Source organism: Gobio gobio (assembly GCF_949357685.1).
Source record: "Gobio gobio genome assembly, chromosome: 10".
Lineage (NCBI taxonomy): Eukaryota > Metazoa > Chordata > Actinopteri > Cypriniformes > Gobionidae > Gobio > Gobio gobio.
In genome coordinates this window covers 3,323,864-3,339,616 of record NC_137116.1, presented here as the reverse complement: position 1 = coordinate 3,339,616, position 15,753 = coordinate 3,323,864, and the positions used below count along the sequence as shown (strand labels likewise).

The 15,753-nt window shown below is 37.3% G+C and overlaps 1 protein-coding gene across 2 annotated transcripts in view; it reads left to right on the top strand.

Annotated features, from left to right (window-relative positions):
* The window catches only part of frmd3 (FERM domain containing 3), a gene marked incomplete at its 5' end in the record, with an annotated part of 102,446 nt that overhangs the window by 46,994 nt on the left and 39,699 nt on the right, over window positions 1-15,753 (top strand). For both annotated transcript variants that reach the window (XR_013817351.1, XM_079827689.1), the window contains 5 exons: window positions 3,623-3,720; window positions 4,041-4,164; window positions 6,953-7,040; window positions 7,332-7,420; window positions 10,117-10,180. Coding sequence is in view for 1 of the 2 variants with exons in the window: in XM_079827689.1 (XP_079683815.1) it covers window positions 3,623-3,720; window positions 4,041-4,164; window positions 6,953-7,040; window positions 7,332-7,420; window positions 10,117-10,180 (463 nt within the window). The remainder of the gene's footprint in view (window positions 1-3,622; window positions 3,721-4,040; window positions 4,165-6,952; window positions 7,041-7,331; window positions 7,421-10,116; window positions 10,181-15,753) is intronic.

Here is a 15,753-nt window from a genome sequence, read left to right as displayed (position 1 = left end):
CGCTTCATTTCACCGCGGAATCATTTGTAAATAAGATACAGGTCGAGACTGGATTTGCAGACATATTGAGATTAAAACACAATGCTGTGCCTTCTACATTGGATCCGACAGGAATGGTGCAACACTTATGAAAGTAAAACATGTTTTTTAGATGTGATAGTATTGCATTGTTACAGATCGTTTGATATATACTGATTATATTGCGGAAGTTTTGAACATGCTGATTTGTCTGCAGTGAAGTTTTGCTGATGCACGTGCTTGGCTTGTGTGTGTGTTAGTGATGTGCGGTTCGCGGATATATCCACCGACCGGGCGGGCCAAGTAATAAAAAATAACATTAATTGCGGGTGGATGAGAGATAAATCGTTGTGTTTGTTTGATAAAGACATTTTGCGAGCCCTGTGGGCGGATTCCGGTTGCCGTTTCTCCACATTGGAAGTTTTCAAAACAAATCCCCTCATGTACTGGCGGGGGAGCCGAAACTCATTATTATGCAAAACTGTTATCCAATCATAGCAGTGGCCGTTTACTTTCAAGTGTTCAGTGCGGCACGCCCATAAAAACCGAGCATTCCAGGAGAGAGGCTCAAAAACAGGTTAGAAAATAGCCTATTACTTATTCATTATGATGTTTTTGAATGTAAAAAATGTGCAAACGTAATAAGTTGACCTCAGACAACAGTATAAATTTTTTTAAAAAGGCAGTTCATGACCCCTTGAAGTCCTTTTAAGTGGGTCAAAAAGCACTACTAATTGCATTTAATAAAAAGCTAAATTAAAATACAATTAAATTTAATTGCAATTAACATGTAATTAAGTATCCAAAAGCTTTGTAAGCACTGTAAATTATTTTAATGTGTATTATTTCCATAACAAGTACTCTTTTTTTTAAAGTATGCTAAAGTGCACTTCTTTTTCCAAAGGAAAGTGAAATAGGTTGTAAATTCCGTTTACACTTGTCCTCTCTTTATGCATCAACTTGGAAGAAAAATATAAATAATGTAGAGCCATTAAAAAAATAATAATAATATTGAGCTTCTATTGTACATACCTAGAACACAACGGAATGCACTTTTTTGGTACTTTAATAAAAATTAAGTAGAGATTCTCATAGGGATCATGTTATATTTATGTTATTTTATAACTTATAAGTACATGTCAGTATTCCATCTTAAATGTCATTGTCAGTTCAGACTTACATCTGTGAAGTGTATCATGTGTCTACACTCTTTTTAGGCCTTCCAAAAGTAACATTTCTTAAAGGAAACAGTAGTGTTGGGTGCTCAGTTCCTAGGGTGCTAAAGCAGGGCTAGTTTGCCAGTGAGCACAGACCATCTGGTAGACATTTCTGCTCTGAAAATCAGGAGATGATGCCAGAACTGAAGGGTATCACATTTTTCTTTTTATTAAATAGCAGCCAATTGTTATACTAGAAGGTCATTCGATACAGCCGTCACACTTTGAGACATAGCCTCCTGTTCAGTAAACTGCTGTTTTACACATTTCAGTAAGATTTTGGGGTGCTGTTATTGTTGTGTTTGTGCTTATTGGTCTATAGAACAGATCTCTAGCCTCTATGTCCCTCACATGGATAGTTTTTTAGATCCAAGCGTGAACAGCAAAAACCACACTAAACTAATTTTCAACTACGTTCAATTCTAAATCAGATTTATATCTAATTTCCTATTGTAAATTCAGTGTGAACAGCCAGATTAGAATTCAAGTGATTTTTTATGTCAGTCTAACTTGACAATCATTATTGTGTGCATGATTTGCGCTTAATCATAAAATAATTTATGAATTGCACTATATGATGTTGCAGAAATATATTTATTTCAAATATATATTAATGTACATTAGATCTCAAATGTTGTGACACCTGTTTTGAACAGTAACAATGAAAAGTAACTTTAAAAGTTAAAATAATAATTCATAGATTGAAGTTTTTTAAATATAATAACAAAATTTGATATCATATTATCAGGTAATAAGAAATGTGCTAATAATATTATAATGAACATGTTGTGATAGTGTTTCCTATGCATACATTTAATTAGTTATTTAGAGCAGTCTCCGATGCAGGAATTTGGTATATTGTCAAAAAAAAAGTGTGCTTAATTGTACTGAATGTGCACTCGAATGTACTTAAAATCTTCAAAAGTATATTTTATTAAAACTGTGCTTGTAAAAACATTATTTATTTAAATAAACTGAGTGGCAGAAGAGTTGCTGCATGACTGGAGTTAATAGGGGAAAACGTGAGTAAAACAAAAGGTTAACAGTTTAAACTAAAGGTTGGACTCGATATATTGTTCCTTACAACTTACCAAAGATCCAGTGATCCATGGATATTGACATGCAGCCAGGAATCGTGTTATCCTGACATTTATATGAGCCTTATTTTGATACATAAATATTTATCACCATCAGTCATCACAATTTCAAGAGTGAATCCCACATTTATTCATAGATTTGGGCCTATGTATTGAAGTGTGTATGTGGCCGCTTGTCAAGAATGGAAAACAATAGTTTTATTCAAATTCTGAATATATTACAGGCCTATTAATTATATATATATATTTTTATATAGCCTAGTGCGCAAAGAGGGCTCCTTTTATAATCACTAAAAGCTGACACAATAAAGACACAATAAATAAGAGATTTGTGTCGTCAGCTTCACTGATTAATATAACATTACTTTGTGAGATTGCGTTCATTGAATGAGTGATCATTCAATGAACGCAATTTCACAAAGTTACGTTATATTAATCAGTGACGCTGACGAAACAATAAATCTCTTATTTACATAATGTATACACTTTGTTAGAGAGGATTAGCGCACGTGCAGAACTCAGCACTGGACAAAAACTTAAACAGAAAGTGGATTCTAACTTCAACACCTGTGATTGGCCATTGCGTTCAAGAAATCAACAAACATGTCTGTGATTGGCTACATTACTCACCGAAGCAAACACATGTTGGAAATGGAATCACAAGCACTGGATCTTTTGCCAACTCTTTTTCACTGATAATATGCTATTATTACGAAGAAAACAGATCCTAGACCAGCAGTTATGGGCAGCTTTTCCCTCTAAAAGCAATAAATAGCAGAATACACACTGAAAACCAATGCTGCCTCTCAGTCTTTTTGCCACTCAGTGGCCGTAAACACAGTCACTCTGGCCTACGGTGACGTCACATGCATACCCTCTATAGCAACTAACTAAAGAGTAATAAGGGGCTAAACTGAAAGGGAATTCAAGTAACAGAAGTACAAGTACAAAATGACAACTAAACTAAACTGAACTGAACATAACTCTTACAGCAAGTGCTGCGAAGAGGAAAAAGAGCAGTCTTTGTTTCATCTCCTGAGACTGAATGCTGTGGACAAATTCTGCTCTAACAGTATCCAAAAGTGCCCAATTATATTCTTTTAAACTTTATTGTTTATGTAATAAGTGCTCTTTTTGAAGGTATGCTAAAGTGAAGTAACAAGGGTTACTTCACAAGGGTTTTAGTGTGAATGCAGCTAAAGAGATAGAATCCATTGTGAATATTTCATGTTGAAATAACACTAACACTATTTAGAAATATATTCTCTCTTGTTTTTTCTCTGTATCAAGGTACCTTCTGTACTTACAGTTGAAGAGAGACGTGTACCACGGTAGGCTTTTATGCCCGTTCCTTGATGCTGCGTATCTTGGAGCCTGTATAGTGCAGGGTAAGAATACAACCTCTTCTTCATACAACTTTTTACAACCAATTACACATTTCATAAAATTTTGTAATCTAACCAAAGCTTGAGTATCAGTACCAGTAGCATGGTGTTACTGAGAAATTTGTTTTAACTTTTTAACTTAATATTTTAAACCTCTTTCCATAATTCTTTGCTCAAAGTGAACAAAAGTTTCTAATGGATATGAACCTCATTTAGGGTCAGATGAGAGTCTCTTGTTCTAGATACACAGGTATATACACAGGGCTCGTTAGCTTTTTCATGTAGTCATTTGATGAGTTTTAAGGCTGTTTGTCTCGTTCTAGCTGAACTTGGGGACTATGATCCTGAGGAACATCCTGCTGACTACATCAGTGACTTTAGGCTCTTCCCCAAACAGTCCCTCAAGCTAGAACGCAAGATCATGGACATCCACCAGAATGAACTGAGGTGAGAGAAAAAAAAACACATTTAAGCTACCTGTCCACTGGAGTACTACATTTATTTGTCCGTTAGCCTACTGTTCAAAAGTTTAAGGTCAGTACGATTTTTTTATTCTTTGAAAGAATGTGCTCACCAAGGCTGCATTTATTTGATCAAAAATAAAGTAAAAACAGTCATATTGTGAAATATTATTGCATTTTAAAATGTAATTTATTCCTGTGATAGCAAAGCTGAATTTTCAGCATCATTACTCCAGTCTCCAGTTTCACATGATCCTTCAGAAATCATTCTAATATGAGGATTTGCCGCTCAAGAAACATTTCTAAATATTATCAATGTTGAAAGAATTTGTGCTGCTTAATACTTTTGTGAAAACCATTTTATTTATTTGATTATTATTTTTTACAATGTGAAAGTCTTTACTGTCACTTTTGGTCAAATGAATGCATGTTTAATGTATTTTTTGTATTTGAACTGTAGTGTATGTGTAACATTAATGCATATATCATATAATTTTGGACAGGGCTTAGATTAAGCCAGGATTAGGCCCTAAGTAAGTTTTATAAATGTGCTTTAGATAAAAACATTACTGATGTGCATCTTGAGACAAAACAATGGCACTGACATATTTTAAAGGGGTCATGAACTGACTTTAAAAAAAAAAAGTAAACTGTTGTCTGAGGTCAACTTATGACGTTCACGTGGTTTTTACATTCAAAATCATCATAATGTATAAGCTATTTTCTACCCTGATTTTGAGTCTATAGCTCTTGAAACGCTTTTTATGGGCGTGCCGCATTGAAGACTTGGAAGTAAACGCCCACTGCTATGATTGGATAACAGTTTATAATGAGCTTCGGCTCTCCCGTCGTTACACGTGAGGAATTGTTTTGAAAACGTATAATGTGAAGAACCGGCAACCGATTCACCGGAGTCACCCACAGGGCTCGCTAAATGTCTTTATCAAACAAACACAATGATTTATCTCTCATCGACCCGCAATTAATTGGAATGTAATTTTTTATTACTTGGCCGGCCCGATCAGTGGAAATAACTGCGAACCATGCATAACTATCACACACACATGCACACTCACACATACAAGCCAAGTACGTGCATCAGCAAAACTTCACCTCAGACAAATCAGCATTTTGAAAACTTCCATGATTGTATTTTTCCTTCAAATTACCAGTCAAGAGAGGGAACAACGAACATCAAAAAAGGAATGTTATTTCACTATTTAAGATAGCCCGTCATTAGCCCAGGGATGTCGGCTTTACGAGCCCTGGCCCAAACATATCTGAGTCTGATCACGAATCGCAGCACAATGAACCAACAGCACCTCAAATACAAAGGATACTTCAGCCTGTGACAGTGTGGAAGTTATGTTTAGCTAGACACGTACATAATCAGTAGATATTATGGCGGGAGGAGCAAACGACAGACACAGTGGGTGTGGCGTCAGGCCTCGAGGAGGCGTTTATTAACATAAATAAACATAAACATTTTCAAAAAGGGAAATAAAGTGTCAAATAAACGGGATCTGGTGTCCTCTGTGTGCCAAGGAATCATGAAAGAAGGGTAGTGATCAGATAGGATGGGTCTAGGTAAGGGGCGGGGTCCAATGGCCGTACACGCTTCTCTCTTCGGTCTGAGGCACGAGGGGCGGGTGCTTCGACGGGGCGGCTCGTCCTTTTTAGGCCACTATAACTGAGGGGAATAGTGGCCCGGCATGCTAGCCTGTCAGCTGCGTTATGCATGCTTCTCCATTCCGGATTGCGGGTCCAGCGACTCACATCTAAGGCGCCGCGGGAGTCCCTCCGTGCTCCCTTCCTGGACCCACGAGGACACCAGCGTGCATGCACAGGGAGAGAGAGAGATTGATCTCCTGAAGAGAGGCGTGCTCGACAGTTAACAGCGCCGGTGATGAGGTTTCATTATCTTCAGGTGTGCCTCATCACTCGACGCCAGTTCGACGCCGGTATTTCGGTATCTCTCTCACACCCACTCCAGTCGGGAACCAGGCGAAGGCTGACAATTTCAGGAACAGGGTGGCACTGATAACAAGGGAGAGGCAGCCGTTCCGTCACAATGCAATACAATGCAATACTATCACATATAAAAAAAGAATTGTACTCACATAATTGTGTTGCATCATTCCTATCAGATCTAGAAGCCACAGCATCGTTTTTTATATTATCCTGTCTGCATATCCAGTCTCTTGTTTACAAAAGAATACGCGGTGAAATTAAGCGAACAAGCGCACAATGTCTTACCCACGTGAGCTGGATCTTCATTAAAAATAAAGTTCAACCATGCATTGCTAATATTGGAATCCGAAGGAAGCTTATGGCATGTAAGCTTTATTGCTTAGAAATCCAATCCTGTTTAGCTCCACGTAGGCCTATGTTATTTATCTAATATGTCAGGCACGAGTCAGTTGTTCGTTTTGAGGCGACGTTTCACTGCACTCTGACGTCACAGGGAAGCACATTCACAGATTGATCATTTGCTGAGCCAGCTGTCAATAAAAGCTTTTCTTTGACTAACAAGGAAGTTTTCAGCTCTGAAATTGACAGGATATTTTTATATTAAGATTACCTTTTATATATCAAAAGCTCAAGGGAAAGTAGATTTCTCAATTCATGACCCCTTTAAGATACAGTGCAAGTTGTTTTCAGTTAAAACAGCTCAAACATGCATTTTAGTCTGGGACTAGCTGAAGCCTTGTCTGTGAAACTGGGGGTATATGTAGTTGGAGATCTTAAATTGTGAAATTACACTGTTTCTATAGGGGACAATGTTCTGCACTAGGCGAGTTAAACCTTCTTCAGAGGGCCTACACACTGGACACATATGGAGTGGACCCACACCCCTGCAAGGTACTGACTCGCCTCAGAAACTTACAAAGTATCTGCTATAAACCATATCTAGTATATATCTAGTACATATCTAGTACATATAAAATACAATATACATATAGTAGTTGAACTTCTTTTATCTAGACACATCTAAAATATATGGCACATACATAAATACATAGCAAGATGCGGCGCAATGGTCAAAGACGTCCATTTAGCACGTTTACATTTTTTTTTTTTAAAGCAGTTCAGTGAAACGCAAAACTACTTTTGGCTGTAGATAAAACTGATCTTTGATTTAATTCGTTTCAGGATTTCACAGGATCCACAGCTTTCCTGGGATTCACTGCAAGAGGGTTTGTAGTTTTCCAGGGAAATAAGCGGATACATCTTTTAAAATGGTAACTTTAAAACCATCTTATCATTAGCTTCACTCTTTGATTCACTCTCCATCTCCACCTCACCCTACTCAGTGTAGTTTAGTGTAAGATGCGGTCACAAAAAGGTCCATTGTCTATTGTCAGTAGTGTAGTAATGTATTAAGTACAGCTCACACAGAAGCCACTTTCAAACCAAGAAGCTTTTATGTTGGTAAACATGGCGAATCCACCTGTTTCCAATCATGTGGACTCCTATTGAATTGACTGGATTTCACTTGCAAAAACTCTGCAAAAATGTAGTGTCCCCTTCTTCGATTTTTCTGGAAAGAAACACCCACTTATGGCCCATTCACACCAAGGATGATTACTACCACTGTAAAGTTTTAGTAATCGTTCTAATTCTTCGAGGTGTCCTGTTAACACTAACAAAACGGAGGAACAATATCGTTGGAATCACTTTCAAAACTATTTTTTTCCAGCTGATGAATGATAAAAACATCGATAGCCAATCAGAATCCACCCAAATTTAAATAACGTCAATGTTTAAGTGTAGTGTGTTTCTCGTTCTCCTGGTGTTTATTAAAAGTGTCTTTATTTGTGCATTCTCCATCTCCATCTTTATACGACTCACTGCACGTAACCATGACAGAATTCCGAACCTCCTAAAGGATTTAAATGGAAAAAAAGAAATGGATATTCCTGCAGTATGCCTGCTTCTCCTCGGTTCCCTCGTGGACCACACAAGGGATTTCTTAGATATGACCTGCCTGACTCACTATCCGGACCAAGGGAGTTTTGCAGAATATGTGGATTGGGTGCTGGTCAGATGCAACTAATTCGCTATTCACTGTCTACCTCGCTGATGAAGACATCGCCAGCCCCACTCCGGACCCAGAGCCCAGTCAGCCTTCAGCCATGCCTGATCCAACTACAAAGATTGAGCCAGACCGTTTGCCAGAGGCCATGTTCATCCTGGAGCCCAAGCCCATTGCAGAGTCTGAACAGGTGCTACATCCATCATTGAGGAAATTTTAATGGAGTTTGAGACTCGCACTTCCATCGCTGAGAGGCATTCAATGAGGTTGGTCCCTAAGGAATTATTATTTGATGAGCTGGATGATGAAAGATTTCAAGGTTTCCAGCCTCCGCTGGCCCCGTCTAGTCCCAAATCTTCGTCTCTGCGGGTTCAGCCCAGTTCAAAGTCATCTTCGTCTCTGCTGGTTTAGCCCATTTCCAAGTTATCTTCGTCTCTTATAGTTCAGCCCATTCCCAAGTCGTCTTCATTGTCATTAAATCAGATCAGCACCAAGTCTGCTTCATCACCATTGGCTCTGCCCAGCTCCAAGTTGCCTTTTTCACCATTTGCTCTGCCCAGCCTCCTTCTTCTTCCTCCCCTGCCTAAACCATCCAATTCCTAGGCCTTGCCTCCACTGTCTCCTTTCAGCCCTTTGGCTCTTCTTTCTGTGGTTCTGCCCAGCTGCTCGGATCCATCTTGGGCTTCCCAGTCATCAGCGCCACATTGGTCCGTTGATCCCTCAGCTCCACCTCAAGCTTCTGAGCCCTGGACTTCACCTTGGCTCTCTGACACATCGGCTTCAGCTTGGCTAAATACTCCCTCGGCTCCACCATGATCTGTCGTCCCTCAGGCTCTACCGGGCTCCATCGCCCCTCTGGCTCCTCCTTGGTCTTTTGTCACGCTGGTTTCAGTGTCGCCTTGGGTCTGCATCTCCTCGGTTACTCCTGGGTCTTTTATCACAACTTCACCTCAGTCGGTCAGGCTCCTGGCTCCATCTTGGCTCCACCCTCCATCAGATTTGCCTTGGACCTTTGTCCTGGCTCTACTCTGGGTCATCCTCTGGCTCCTCCCATCTCCACCCTGCCCCTTTCCTCTATCGTCTCCACCTTGGTGTTCCCTTCTTCCAGCCCATCCAAGGTCTCGTCCTTCAGCTCCTCGTCTAACTTCAGAACCCCCTCCCTCCTTCCTCTGTTGGACTGTTGGGAGACAAGAGTAAAGACAATCTTGTCTTTAGTTTAATTGTTAATTGTCTTTAGTTTAGATTTCAGTTTTAGGAGAAGGCCTGTAACAATAATAGCATCCACACCAATGTTCTTGATAATGGTCTGTTTATTATAAGGATGCACTGCAGTTTTATTTCTACCACTTTAAATGCTACCAATTATTAAAACTATACTTAGTTTTAACAGGCCTTAAATCTAAAATCAGACATAATTCTAAGAATAAAGCGGAATGTATATAGTGCTCAAGGATACCTATGTACTAAGTATCTCACACAAAACTCTTGAATATCTTTGAAAGATTTGGTCCCATGAACCTTGCAAATTGAGCTGTGACTAGGGGCTGTTCTTTCTCAAATTCATCCTTTGAGCTTGTAAACAAAACTGTATCCCGACAGACAGTTTAAAGCCTGTGCGCTCTGAATCACAGACATTACGTAAGGCCAGTCGATTAGATGGAGTATACATCAGCTGATCAATGAGTGGTCTGTGAGTGCTCATGATCTATGACATGAGGTTTTGTTGAGTTGTTAACACCAGCCCACAGTCAACAAGCAGATGAATGCACTCAAGGCTAGACGTTTGAAGAGTTTTCTCTCTCTTTTATTTATGTCTCTCTTTAATGTCTGGCTGTAGACATGAAGTTTTTGCTTTGAACGTCTCACTTGTAACATTTCTTTTGTAATGTCTCACTCTTGCAGGGCAGATGTCAGCAAATTTAAGTTTGAAGGGAAAACATTCTATGTGATTGGCGTGCAAAGAGAGGTATGATATATTATCTTGTAAGCTGTTTTTCTTTTTAAAGCTCTCGTTCATTGTAGTCATATGGTTCATAATGCATTTATCCACCATGCAACAGCAATTTACTTTGACTTAAAACCATTCTAACTTTCATTATGCTGTACATTACATCATGAGGATGTTATAAACACAATCTTATGTTATCTTACATTCATTTATGACCTTTGGTAAACTCGCTTGCATTGTCTTTTATATATTTATTAACATTCCCATGTCCCTATTCTTCATTATACTACAGTAAAAAAATCTTTTCAGCTATTTAATGATTTATACATTTTAAATAAAACTTATTAAACGGCTCTTTCACCTCAACATTTTCACACAGATATCGATTAGAACAGATTTAAGGCCCATTAACAACAAGGACAATAATTATAAATAATGATAACTATATGTAAAATTTGAAATACATTCTAATTATAGGATAAAAAAGTCCACACCACATCTATACCGATAATGACACAAAGGAACAATATCGTTTAGAATCACTTTCAGAGCGACAACCAATCAGATCGAGCATTTAAAGCGGCTGACAACGTAACTGCAGCTCGCACTGATAATAAACAGAATATTAGCAGCCGCTAATATAGTTATTATTATCGCCCTTGGTGTGAACGGGCCTTTATTCAGCTTCCTGTTCCTGTCATTCTGTTTGTGTATCACGCTTGAAATCTAGTTTTACATGTGCCTTTGTCTTCTTTTCTCTGTGTGCACTTTTCCATTGCTGGTGAGTAAACATATACATCATGGCCATTGGTTAACTTATTCATTATTATTATTATACAGCCTTGCAGTTCCTCACCCACATATCTGTCCTGATTTTAATCAGACTTTAGTTGTAGTGCCCAACATAGAGTATTCATAAGAATTTCATGAGCAACACTGTCTATCATTACTGCAAAATTATGATAAACATCCTAATTATCAAGTATTTCACTGGATTTTCTAATAGAAATGAATTTTTTTTATTTGAATTTACATTGATACAACAAATAATTTTATGAGACAGCACATCATATTATATCATATTCATATTCATATACATCATATTATGCTGATTTCCGAGATGTATTTATTACACTTACTCTTTATCACTATATTCTCAAATATGTTTAGTAGATATTATATAAATATTTTTAATAAAATATGTGGAAAATGGTTTAATCTAAAAACATTGCTGCACTGACACAATTATAATCGTAACATCGAAATATACTGTATATATAATTGTGCAGCCATATTTCTATAGATATTATAACCTGATTTAATTATTACAGTGGTTCTCAACCAGAAGGGCTCATGTACGATTACTTTTATTGGTTAGAAATTGTGAGTGAAATGTTTTTAAAAATCCTTCAATTGAATCCTTATTCTGTAAATTGCAAACTGGAAAAGTTATTAGGCCTTTGAGTCAAAAAGATTGAAAACCATTTGTTTAAAATATTACATATTTGTTAGGTTGCTTCTGAAGTTATGCATATTATATGATGGGTATGAAACTAAAGTGTAGTTCGATGTCTAAACCTGTGTGTGTAATTGGTTAATTCTGTACATCATGTCATCGTCTGTCTGGTTCACCACCCATGCAAGTCTGAAAGTTTCTGAGTTGATACTATGATAGTTTGTGTGAACGGTAAGAACCTGTTCTCACAGCGTCTGCATCTGCATGTTCACACACACTTGAACAGATGTGTGTGTGTGTGTGTGTTTACTTATACTGGACATGTGACTGTGTTTCACACAAGCACACATCTGTCTGTGATACACACTGTTCCACTCAGAAGCGTTGGAGTGCAGACTGTTTACTATATGAGGTTGAGCAATGGCTGACCTGTTCTGCTATTCAAATCTCACAGAATTATTTCTGTATTATTGCTAATGCTTATTATTGAGTCAGGCCTTTAACCAGACCTTAAAGACCTCGTCCAGCACTGACATGAATAATACCTCAAATTGTGTGACTTATCGAGGAGATGTGTGCGATTACTTTTTTCAGTGTTTTCTTTTTAGTATTTTTTGCTCATGGACAAGTTAGCAAATTATCACATAGACTTTGAAAACAAGAATATTACAAAGACTAAGTGTGAACGTTATTAAGCAACCATCTGGCATTCCAGCATTGTGTTTAACATTTATAATTACAAAATTTATTTGAAGGTGTCTTTGTTACACTCATTATACATTTAAGTACTGAGTACTATTAATAACTAAGTAATTACAGTTTTTTATTGAACATCGTAAGGTAACTGTTATGTTTTCATGTCTTCTAGTCAACACACATGAATAAGTACTAATCCCAAAGTCTTTAATAATCAATCCAGTATGCAGGAGATCACAGGAGATTGATAGTTAACTGAACAAAGCAGGAAGTAGGGGAGAGCGGGGCACAACCTAACGCTTTTTGACTTTCTTAGTTTGTGTAAATCCACTTGTGGTTCAGAGTATGTATTTTTCCCCACATTAATTGCACACGTCTAGTACAATTATGTGGTTTTGTTTCATTAATGCATTGTATACTTTTTTCTTGATTTAACCCGAAAGAATGGAAGTGAAATGAGACATGCCCCATAGGTGGGGTACATTGTAACATGTGAGGGGCACATTGTAACATGACCAAATAGCAGCTTAAAATGTTATCTGAAAAAAAAAAACAAAAAAAAACAAGACAAACTAAAATATTTTGTCAAAAAAATACAATTATTAACTTTTTCAGATACAATAATGGCATTGTTTAATAATTTAAAATAAACTATTTTTTTTTTAGTTTGACACAAAACACAGCTACTGTATACAGCATAGTTAAAAACATAATAATAATTAATAACTTCTGAACATTGACTCTCAGTCATTATTCACATTTTTCTTGTAGTTTCTCAATAGAATTCATAAAAGTATAGAATATAATAGCATAGTTCTAAATGGGGCTCATTGTAACGCAGTGTTACAACATGACCCACCTGCGCAACTGGAACTAAAAATAACTTAAATAACTATATCAACTGTTAAATAACAGATACAAGATTAAAATATCATCAGATTTGTCTTATTTTAAATAAACACAAAATACAGAGATGAAAAATTTACTAAAGTAGGAAATTTACTTTTGCTAAAGTTAAATAAATGTTCAGTGATATCTTCCAAAGATTTTTCCTCTATATAGTGTTGATATGGCAACAAGTAAATACACTGTTTCTTCATGCTGGCATGTGTGGAAAGTTTTAAACCATGTGTGTTTCAACTAACCCTGCATTAGGTGTTGCCCCACTCACCCCTTTATATACACAGAAGTGAACAAGGGGACTAAATGAGACAGGTGTAATTATTTAGAAACCAAGGAAACTAAGACTAAACTGCAAGGAAACATAGGCACATGAATGAAAACACAATACAATTTAACATAACCCTTACAGTAACTTACAATTAATAAATTAACCGTTTTTTACTGTTTAATTTTGGCTGTCATAAACATGCATAAAAACTCCTTCATATTCATGACATGTGTCATGTCATGATTATGAAGATGTCATGTCAGTCTTATGCACACCCCTTCAAGTAAAGTGTTACCAGATTTTTGACAGTGCTTTCCTGTAATGAATAGACAATTTTTACAATGTATTCACACAGTTTTTGCATTGCAATGTTACAATCGCAATCTTATTGTTACGTGCAGGTGAAGTGAAGGCAGAGGAGAAGCAGGCGAGGTGAATATAATCACAGCCGTATTAACTTTATTAATCAAAAACACAACAAACACAACAGCTTTACAAACAGTGGTAAAGACAATACTGGACAAAAACTAGGGTTACACTTTAGTTACACTTTATTTCAATGGCCCACTTTAGACATTCTACTAAGTAACTTTGCAACATGTCAACTAACTCTCATTAGAGTATTAGTAGACTCTTAGGTCAGGGTTAGATGCTAGGGTCTGGATTAGTAGAATAAGTTGACAAGTAGTTGCAATGTTATGCCGCGTTCCAGGCAACCCGTAACCCGTGTTTTTCCAACCTTCTACTGTAGTTGCAAAGTTATTTATAGTTAGTAGAATGTCTGGCGTGGAAGCGATCAAAATAAAGTGTTACAGGGTGAAACTAGAACCAAATTTATGGCTTGAATAAAAAAAGAGATAACAAGGAGGGGTAGGTGAATATAATCAGAACCATGGTAATAAATGAGTGGCGGGAAACTTATGGAACAAAGGAAACTGGAACAAAAATGCAGGAAACAAGGAAAAGCAAACTAAGAGTCCATGGCAAACTAACATAACCCTAACACTTATAAAGATTTATTCAAATTAACCAGAGATTAGAAATAAAACATGGAAAATAAACAATTTAAAGGTCCCATGGCATGACATTTTCATTTTATACGTTTTTTTAACATTAATATGATTTCCCCTAGCCTGTATATGGTCCCCAAGTGGCTAGAAATTTAGATAGATGTAAACCGAGTTCTGGGTGTCCTGCTCTGCCTTTGAGAAAATGAGAGCTCAGACGAGCGATCTGGAATCTTCCCTGTATGTCGTCATACGGGGAAAGGTTACCTCCCCTTCCTCTGCTTTGCCCGACCCAGAGAATTTGGAGAAAATGGATTCCGTTTCGTAATGTCAGCACAGCTTTACAAACAGACTTTTACCATATGGATTTGACAGCACGACAAAGCTCTTACTGTATTCATATCAGTGTCGTGTTTGCTGTTTAGTTGTGGTGAAAGCATTTTGTGAGAGAAAAAGCGTTGCAATGATGAGATCACTGCATTCACATGATCAACAGACTGTCTGTACACTCAATGCGCGTCATTGTAGCCTTTCATGAGATGGGAAAAGATCTAAAAAGAATGCTATAATCAATACTTTCACGATTCGTTCATCTCGACAGCTGTAATGGTTAAAAAAAAACTTAGTAAAAGTATTCGAGAGGGGTTCCACATGTTACAAAGTTCGTAGAATAAGGAGGAAGAAGACAGGGTCGGCGTGGCTGGGACTAGTGTTGATTCAGAACTCTCAGATACAAACAAAATAAACTCACAGCGCTCTTAACAACTCAGTACAATATAACTTTCTCAGCTATCTTTCTCCAGTGGAAGCGCTTGCCGACCTTGCTAAACCACGCCCCCTCCGCCACATAATCTAATACTCATTTCAAATGCAAAGATGTCAGCTAATCACAACAGTGGGCGTTTTCACTGAAGTCTCACAGCAGACACGCCCCTTGAAACAGAGCATTCAGACCAGAGGGCTAATATCAAGAAAGAAAAAATGCCTTTTATTTCTAAATTATGACATTTTGTGATGTAAAAATCATACTAACAATATAAGCACACCTCAGGAAACATTATAAAATAATACAAAAATCCACGCCTTTAAATAAAATGTTTTTGTATTTTATAATTTTTCAATAGTGTTAGTTTTAGGTTTGTGCTTCGTAGCACCTGAGGGTTCTCTGTGAACCACAGTTTGAGAACACCATTTGTAAGCACAGTTAGTTTACTGCAGGATGTCCGCTCTAAGTCCAAATGAGTAGTTGACTGTCAAATTC